The sequence below is a fragment of the Alosa sapidissima genome, chromosome 18 (assembly GCF_018492685.1).
Source record: "Alosa sapidissima isolate fAloSap1 chromosome 18, fAloSap1.pri, whole genome shotgun sequence".
In the NCBI taxonomy this organism is placed as follows: domain Eukaryota; kingdom Metazoa; phylum Chordata; class Actinopteri; order Clupeiformes; family Clupeidae; genus Alosa; species Alosa sapidissima.
This window is the reverse complement of record NC_055974.1, coordinates 9600541-9610540: the sequence shown is the minus strand read 5'-3', so window position 1 is coordinate 9610540 and position 10000 is coordinate 9600541. Positions and strand designations below refer to the sequence as shown.

Below are 10000 nucleotides of genomic sequence, written 5' to 3'. Positions count from 1 at the left end.
CAGTAATGTCGATGTCACCTGTCTGTGGGTGCTTAATGTCTCTTAATGGAGTGGCCAAGCTGGGGAAAAGCTATACCGTCACTCAGCCCAGTCGACCATCGGAAGTGTGACCCTGATTAGAATTAACGAGAGGCTCTCAGGGGAGGGGGTTGGGGCATAAAGAGCGAATGATGAAAATCAGAATGAGAACGAGTGAGGCAGAGGACCACCCTCACACTGAGCCCTCGAGGTACGGGCCGAGAGGAAGGAAAACAACGAGGAACAATGAAAATCCACCACCCACGAGCACACACACGCACGCACACACACACACACACACACGCACGCACACACACGCACGCACGCACACACACGCACGCACGCACGCACACACACACACACACACACACAGTTACACACTCAAACACTCACACTTGCCAAAAACACTTGCTAAATCCCCCTCATGACAGCTCAAATAGCATATGCAGTCATACTCTGCCACATGCTAAATCTCTCATAGCTCAAATCACAAGAGATTGTCCAAGTCTTCTTGAAACATTTAACATGTGCAACACAGACACAGATACACACATACACACACACCAATCTCTACAGATGGAAGGAAACATATATAACTCCTTTATACACTCCTTATGTGTGTGTGTGTGTGTTGGCTGTTTTCATCTCTCCCTACCACACACACACACATACATAGAGGAAATACATAAACCACTTCAGTAGTACTTCATTAATAGCAAGCTACTGAGACAGAAGGCACCAGACATCCATCAGTGTATATGAGTGTGAATGTGTAGTGTATGTGTGTATGTGAGTGTGTGTGTGTGTGTGTGTGTGTGTGTGTGTGTGTGAGTGTGAGAGTGTGCGAAACACATGGGCAGCATACTGAGCTCACCAAATAAGGGGCATAACATAATTGAATAATCGCATGAGAGGGTTGTCTCATCTGTGAGGTGTCAGGCTTGACTCATCCCTCCATCATTGTTTCATTTCCTTTCTCCCTCCCTCTCCGTTTCTATGACTCCTTGATCTGTCGTTCCCCCCCTCTCTCATCCCTCCTGTCTCTCTCACTCCGCCTGACGACTGATGCCATCCAGACTAAACACACTGACTGGAGGTGTGAGAAAATCCAGATCTCTGTCTAACACACACACACACACACACACACACACACACACACACACACACACACCCCTCCCCCAAACACACACACACACAGTCGTGTGTTAGTTCGTGTTTGTGCCCTGAAGGCAAGTCCAGTGAAAATGTGACTGGCAAGTTCATTCCTACTATCAGCTATTCCAGCTATTACACACACACACACACACACACACACACACACACACACACACACACACACACACACACACACACACACACACAAACACACACACACACACACACACAAACACACACACACAAACACAGAAGAATGTGCCATAAGCGATAAGGGCAGGTGTGTGTCAGTTCCCGCACATCAACACAGGTGAAATCAAAGCCTCACACACACACACACACACACACAGACACACACATACACACGCTGACCTTGGCCTTCTCTGTCCCTTGGCCAGCAGCTGGAATCACACTAATGCTCTGTTATTAGGCTAATGACAGGCTGCAAACAGATGCTCCGCAGAGCAAAAGCAAAAGCACAGGCAGCGGCAGCGGCGGCACCGCGAATCATCCCAACCATGCCCGGCACCGCGCCAAACCCACCAGCATCAGGGCTGCAGAGGACAGGGGGAACAAGAGAGGGACAGAGAGAGAGAGAGAGAGAGAGAGAGAGAGAGAGAGAGAGAGAGAGAGAGAGGTGGAGCATGAGTGTAGGGAATGGCAGTAGAATGTTGAGGACAGCAGAACTTTGTTTGGAAAAACCCCACAGAGAGAAAGAGAAAGTTGAGGATACAGTCAAACAGAGTGGGACAGCGATGGTGGAAGGGTGCAAATAGAAGTCAAGGAGAGGACGAGAGGCAGGCGGCTCTTTCTCTTTCTGCTGTAGTGATCAGAGTCTGGGGGGGGGGGGGGGGTTAAGGGGTCTGGTACTGAGAGCACATCAGTAAGGAGATAATTAGAGAGAGTCAACCCCCAAAACCACACCAGGAATGAGGGAGACGAGAGGAGAGGAGGAGAGGAGAGGAGGAGGAGAGGAGAGGAGGAGAGGAGAGGAGGAGAGGAGAGGAGGAGGAGAAGAGGAGAGGAGAAGAGTGGAGGGTTAGGGGTTAGGGGGCAGTGTGGGATGGGATGGGTGGGGAGGGGAGCTCTGTGGTTTCAGAGCCGAGCTTTTTTGGATGTTCTTTCTGGGAGACGGGGAGAGACTTTGTGGTGCCTGTGACGAGCGTGCCGTGTGTGTGTGTGTGTGTGTGTGTGTGTGTGTGCATGTGTGTGTGTGTGTGGGGCTGAAGGGACTGGGAATCTCATTGGGGCTGTGGAGCGCCGAGGGCTTGGTGTTGTGGGTTGGCCCTGGTGCAGGGTGCTGGGAGCTGGAGTGATTGGGGCCTGCACATCAAGACGCTGCTCCTCTAGGACAAATAATCAGCGCGCCACTAAAACAACATGGCACCACCTCATTACTGCACACAGACAGCCAGGCAGGCCAGAGCGCCGGGTCCTAGTGTCCTCGGCAGAATACGCCTGGCTCATTAAAACCTGTCAGTGGGACTAGATTCAGCTCACTTCCATGGCTGCACGCTCCACACTTGTGGCGTTTTTTTTTTTTTTTTCTGCTGGGAACACTTTTACGCAAGCCTCTCTGAACTTCAACTAACTTTTCTTTCTAATGTGATGGCTATTCACTCGCAGGTTCTGGAATCTGCTCTGCTGAAATAAAGTCTGCGAGCGAGTTGACGTCTTAGTTGACGGGCGAGCTGAACTGTAAATGGGAAGGAATGGGACCCAGGCAAGAGCGAGGCAGAGACACTGGGCCAGATGTTGGTGAGGTCTCTGGTCGGGTCGGGTCTGGTCTGCGCTCCTCTGCTGCTGGATGGGGAAGAGGAGGAAGGAAGAGTAATGCGTCTGAGGGGGCCAGCCCACCTAACCGCGCACTGACAGCATGATAACAGACAGGCAAAAACCCAGAGACGAGCACCAGCCCATAGCAGAGGGAGAGAGAGGGGGAGAGGCAGTGATATTACATGTGCACGTGTGTGTGTGTGTGTGTGTGTGTGTGTGTGTGTGTGTGTGTGTGTGTGTGTGTGTGTGTGTGTGTGTGTGTGTGTGTGTGTGTGAGAGAGAGAAAGACAGAGACGGCAATGGTAATACATGTGCATCTGTGTGTGTGTATGTATGTATGTATGTATGTGTGTTTGTGTGTGTGTGTGTGTGTGTGTGTGTGTGTGTGTGTGTGTGTGTGTGTGTGTGAGTGCCTATATGTGGGAGAGCCCAGATGAAGTAGTGGGTATATGTGAGCTGGAGAGGCACACAGATAAGAGGCATGGGGCTGGGGGGCCGGGCGTTTCAAAGGAGGGGCCATCCGGTGCCAGGTCTCTCAAACTTGAATTCTGGACACGCGCCAAGAGCTCTGATCCTGCGCTCAAAGGACCCTGTCATCTGACAAGCAGTCTGAGGGGCACCCCTTTGATGATACGCTTGTTGCCTCAACGAGCTCGTCCGAGCGTAAAACCTCATCTTCAAAACACACAACCCCAGGCCTCCAACACAGATGTGCTCAACAAATACAAACCAATTTGGTTTCCATATTCTTCTCCAGCAGCTCATCTGATAGAGCAAGGTGCATCTAGGTCATGTGAGCAACAACCAATGGGAAACAGATAATGATAAAAAAAAAATACATATCTGCACTACGCTGTAGGTCGATTTGGAGAACAGCATACACACATACTGCCAAATGGGTACATACACAGGTTTAATGGAAATATTATATTTTTCACTAAATGCATCACTGGAAACCTGGCCAGTCTGAGAAGACGCTTTGTTTACATTTGGGCTGCTTTCAAGGAATTCCAGTACTGTTTTGGTGATCCTAAAAATCAGGGATGTACCTCCCTCGATGCCAGACGGAACCCCTCCCCATCCTGATCCTCTTATAGGTATGGGGGAGGGGGTAAGCCTATTGGGGCATACAAAAGGAAGGGAGGGGGGGCTCTCATCAGCCCAAATTAAGCAAAACATTGGCACGTGCCTTAACATACCTCCACACTATAGTGCAAAGACAGAATTAGCAGACTGATTCTCATAGGCTTACTTCTCGTGTTTATAGAATATAATTACAGTGTAAGGCATCAAAGGTGTTTTGCATGTTATGTGTCCGATAACATGAGCAAACCCAGATAGGCCCAGTTATTACACATACATTATACATGATTTACATTTTACATTCCTATGGCTCCTGGTTTTAAACAAGTGAGCAATTCAGTCCTCTTTTTCATGCCAGTATTATTTCACTACTACTTGCACACTACAGTGGCACCACAGCCTATGCTAGAGTGATAAAATAATACTTTTAACACAACAACACAGAAAAGGACAGCGAATTGAGGAAGATGGTAAATTAGTTAACATAATTGTTATTTATTATTGATGGGACAGATAGTTGTAAAGGTAAACAGAGTTGAATAACAACACTAGCAGTATGCTCAAGCTCCCTGACACTCAATATCAGCATTTGGAGATGCAGTCGCAGCATTGTGACATCCAAGTGTTTTTTTTCTCTTCTGTGCACTGGTGAGGGGCCAAGAAGGGAACCCCCAAACACTCCAGCCCGCGCCCACCAATCCGAGACGAGGAAGCGGCCCGGGCACTGAGGGTGCCGTGCCCACATCAATCAGCCCCTTCAAATGGAGTGCCAAATGATGGCAAGTGTGCCGGGGTTTCGCACAGGAAGATTGCAATAATAAACACCAATAAACATGTTCACACTTCCTACAGCTCTTAGGCACCATGATGAATGGAGCCCAATCAACACAATAGACCAGACATGCCGCAAAAAAAGCCCAACTGCCAAGGCTTATGCCAAGTTACCCACAAAGCCAGCTGCCAGGTCGAAAGAGAGGGAGAGACAGAAAGAGGGAGAAAAGGAGGGGAAGGGAAAGGAAGAGAGGGGGATGACATGACAGAGTGAAACACTGGATTTGTTATCCTATCTTTGGGGTTTCACCAAATGGCACAATGGTTGCATTTTCCAACCAGGAGAGGAGAGAAGCCAGACGTGGCCCATCACCCCGACACCCCAGCTATCTGATTCTCAGCAGCTGGCCACCAAGCTCTCTGCCCCCAGCTCAGCACAGAGTGGAAAAAAACTCATTCTCCACTCAACACAGATGACTTTAGCCCACTGAACTGACGCTTTAACTTAATTGATTGACTTGGCGCTCTGTTTTGGAAATCTGAACTAAGGGCAAAGAAAGAAATAAGCTGGATGGAGATAAAGGTAGGGTATTGTGGTTTTAAAAAAATAGAATTGCACTAGCTGTAAAGAACACTGGTACGTGTTAAATCTTGCCAACTTTTCAAACGCTACTCCATGCAGATTCCTCAAATGCACAGCCCAGACACGGCTGGAAAGCGACCAAAAAGACTGCAGGCACGCTTGCTTTCTTTAACCGGACTGACCGAGCTCAAGAGAGGTTCTCGTCTGTCAGGACCGCCGTCTAATGTTGCAGCAACAAATAAAGACAACTTCTCGCAGTGTTGACAATGTTTACCACCAATCACCAGCATTGTGCTCAAAACAGCCATTGTGGAGAGCTTCAAACAACCAGAGCTGCCCACTATGTCAGCGTGGAGAAAATGTGAGACGTTTCCCTTGCCGCCTACAAACAATACAGCCAACCGAGCTCATATATTTTGTTTCAGAACTAACATCCAATTTCATTAGCCACAGACACATTTAAAACTAATCAAACCAGTTAGAGGGGAAAACTTACTGAATAGACTCATCCTTACCTGCCTATGAATGCTTGAATAGGCTAACTTAAGTCTGTGTGGGTTCATGCTTCAACATTGGAAACTATGTTATTCTCTAGATGTAGAATAACATTGCCTACGTGAGAAATGTTGGTAGTGGCGGAACGTTTTCCCAAAAACCCGTTGTACAATTTTACGTTATTCTTTAGGACTGTCTCCTAATCCAAAGTAGGCCTATTCAATGCGCCTATCTAAACTCCAGCTATCCTGTTCCCTACAAAGAAAAGAATGGACGTATGAAGTTTAATACACTCACCCCGAGAAGCGAACAGAAAGGGATCGCTCCGCATCGTGAAGACAAATGCATCTAATCCCAAAAAGCTTATGGAGGCAAAGCGAGTACGCGTCTGAAACGTTGCATGAAACTCCAATGGCCACGAGTGAGCCACGGACCGACAGACCTCTCTGTCTGTTCAACGGTTTCAGACAAAGTTTTCAGACTCGCGGACAAGCTACCCTCTCAACGAGTTTCTTCCAGTCAGCCGGTAACGACTGCTTCCACTCAAACTTTCCCTACTTCTCTAGTCTTCCTCAGCCCTCCCACTTCTCTTCGTCTAGCGTCCTCCCTCTCCTTCACTCACTGCGGCTCCAGTGCCTTGTGTGAGCTTCGGCAGTCTGAACGGTGTGGGTCTACTGCAAGGCCGACCAATGAGACAAGCACACTCTAGAAAAATAGTCCCCCCCCACCCCCCTCTCTCGCTGATCATATGAAATAACAGATTTCTTTTTATATATATTTGTGACGCATTGAGATGTTATCCTTTGTACAGTAACTGTATTCAACTGAATTGTTCTTTTACAGACATCCCAACCTGCAAAAAGCCCCCCCGCCCCAAAAAAAAAAAAAATAATAAAAAAAAATACACTTTAGCCTACTTAAATACAGATTAATATGTTCAATAATGTCTAGTCAGTACACCAAATAAGGAAGGCATAGAAATTGTGAAAATAAAATATGCAGATTTTGGTAGTTTGGTCTTTTCATGTAGTCTTGGCAACTAGCCATCTAGTAGGCGATAGGCCTGAATAATATGCACATGAATTGACACTTGTTAAACTCACCTCAACATGTCTTTTGCAATCATTTAACCCGCCATGGGCAATGCTAAAGTCACTGTTACAAACATTGCAGCGTGCAAGACTAGGCCTATCATTATTTTTTACTCTTATGAGACAAGGGTAGCCTACACTTTGAAATGGGTCTAACATTTTCCTTTTTTTGAGGCACTGACTCTGCCATGACGCTCCTGTTCCTATACACTGAACTGATTAATTAAATTCGGGAGAAAAGAGATAAAAGCCCGCCTACACTGAAAACTGATTGGTTGATTTAGCGAAACAGGACGCTCTCTGTCTTGGATGCGCTCAGACACACACACCACCCCTCTCTCTCTCCCGTCGTGTGCGCGCTACACTCAAATGCAGTCTCGCATGCGCGCTCTTGATTGCTCACTATAGATTCCGGGAGATTTTATCTAATTTGCGGGCGTCAGGGAGCCGCTATCAATATGCGGGAGACTCCTGGAACTTCGGGGAGACTTGGAATGTCTGCTTTTATACACTGCAGGGATGAATGGGTATCTTGATATTACACATCTATAACCATTTACAATTTTCAGGGGAGGCTCTGATGTTTCCTACTGATGTTTACTGTTGTTGACAGCAATTAGCTAGCATGACACCACATATTTAAGTTGATTTTCAGTTGATGCTGACCAGGTTCTTTCCTAAATATAGCCTCATGGCTCATCCACCTGCAAGGATTTTATTTAAATGTTTCATCTCAATTTTCAGCACACCACAGTATCTTAAAAGGCAGAATCGGAAAGTTCAGTTCAGTGAGAAAGTTTTGATATCGCACAAAAACAGAGTGAGTGCAGATGGTGTTTAAGACACAGATCTTTAATCAATGGTTATACAAGTGTGTGTGTGTGTGTGTGTATGTGTGTGTGTGTGTGTGTGACATATTTGTGTTTGTGTGTCAGCATGAGGTAGTGGTTTTGATCTTTGGCTGTCTGGCTCGGAGTTCCGAAATATGTCACCACTGACGTCACCCCGGTAGAGATAGGAGAGCAAGATAAAGATCGCAAGCTTCCCTGGTCCAGCCATTAGGCTGTCAAATGATCAGCTTTCACTGATGACTGTATCTGCTCCCCCTAACACACACACACACACACACACACACACACACACACACACACACACACACACACAAGGCATGAGGGTCATCACTGAGCGTCCCAGCCCTGGAGAATGGGAGGCCAATCTGGATTGGAGGTCAAACTAATCCACTTAGGGGCTTTGAATGAACCGCAACAAGACCTCTTGTGGGGACTGAAAGGGAGACAGAGAACAAAAAAAGAAGGAGAGAGAGAGAGAGAGAGAGAGAGAGAGAGAGAGGAAGTGGTTGTGTGAGGCAGGACGAGGTACGGCTTTACTTACAGTCACATGTCCCAACAGCACACACACACACACACACACACACACACACACACACACACAGCCCTAACCCCCTCCTCCATGCCAAAACACTGGACACCTCACAAGTAACCTTTTCTTCCACTCTTCACCAGCCCCATCCACCCACACCCACCCACGTCCCAGTGGAAAGAAAAAGCGCTGATTGAATTAAGTCTCATTGCTGAGAGGTTTTAGCACAACACCGGCCTTGTCCCGGCAGCACAGAAGCCCTCTGAGCCTCCTCCATGCCATCAGCACATGCCAGAGCTTCCTGCCCCAATGCCCTCAGCAGGGCATCAGAAAGTATGCCCTACAGGCATCCTAGTCATCTCAGAGGAACAGAGAGCATGCGCTTCAGAGAGGATGCACTCTAGAGAGGATGCACTCCAGAGAGTATACATTCTAGAGAGGATGCACTCCAGAGAGTATACATTCTAGAGAGGATGCACTCCAGAGAGTATACATTCTAGACAGGATGCACTCCAAAGTGTATACATTCTAGAGAGGATGCACTCTAGAGAGGATGCAGTCCAGAAAGTATGCACTCTAGAGAGGAGGCAATTCAAAGAGTATGCTGTCCAGAGAAGATGCACTCGAGAAAGTATGCACTCCAGTAAGGATGTACTCTAGAGAGTATGCACTCCAGAGAGTATACACTCCAGCAGAACAGAAAGATGGCGGGAGAGATAGGATGGACTCTATCTGAAAATCAATCTATGGTGAGGTAATGTATGTAGTTATGGTGTTTTAAGCCCCCAACGGGCCTTGAAGTCAATGGTGGGGGCTTAAAACACCATTGAGCTAATGTATGTAGTCATGGCACTTTGTCATGTCATTTTCTTGCATTGTAACTCACTTGCAAGTCACTTTCTGATAGCATCTGGAAAATGACTAAATCTAAATAAACAACAACCTATAAATGAAAAGTCTGTGAAATTCATACAGCATATGTGGATAAACCCATATGTGTTCATGTACTGTATGTGGAACAAACGTGTGCTAACACACATAATACTGTTTTTTTGCGAAAGGGTAAGAGTAAGAAATATGTTCTGTGACCTACATCATGCAACTATTTATGATATTTATGATTTATGTTTTTGTGCAGACCTTTCCACAGAGATGACAAAATAGATACAGCTAGTCACAGAGAGAGAAGAAGATGACGAAGAACAGACAGTGTGATGGAGCGGTCCCTTGGTGGCGAAAACTAGGCCACGAGGCTGACGGCGCGAGGTCGGGCGTACGACTGCGCTGACTGAGCCTGTGCAGCTGTGTCAATCAGGGCCGAGGGGAACGGCAACGCACCACGCAGCGCCGCACGTTACAAAACCAACTCAGACACCAGGGGAGAGAGAGGAGCCTCTCAGCCAGATTACAACACAGACACACACAGAGAGAGAGAGAGAGAGAGAGAGAGAGTGTCAAATAGATAGAAAAACAATGAGAAAGAGAGAGAGAGAGAGAGAGAGAAAGAGTCAAATAAAGAAACAACGACAAAGAGAGAGAAAGAGAGTCAAATAAGGAAACAATGAGGAAGAGAGAGAGAGAGAGTCAAGCAGATAGAGAAATAGTTAAACGAGTGACAGAGATGGGTAAAGTAAAAGAGAAAGAGAGA

General features: G+C 47.0%; 1 protein-coding gene across 5 annotated transcripts in view; it reads right to left on the bottom strand.

The window, feature by feature from the left end:
* Positions 1 to 10000, bottom strand: part of afap1 (actin filament associated protein 1) — an 82517-nt gene that overhangs the window by 44165 nt on the left and 28352 nt on the right. Inside the window, exon 1 of one of the 5 annotated variants that reach the window (XM_042070293.1) lies at positions 6179 to 6528. The exons of 3 other annotated variants lie outside the window; for them this stretch is intronic. In XM_042070293.1, coding sequence (XP_041926227.1) covers positions 6179 to 6212 — 34 coding nt within the window. In that variant the 5' untranslated portion in view covers positions 6213 to 6528. Of the gene's footprint in view, positions 1 to 6178; positions 6529 to 10000 lie in introns of those variants that run through there. One more of the 5 variants, XM_042070297.1, reaches the window with a different exon arrangement.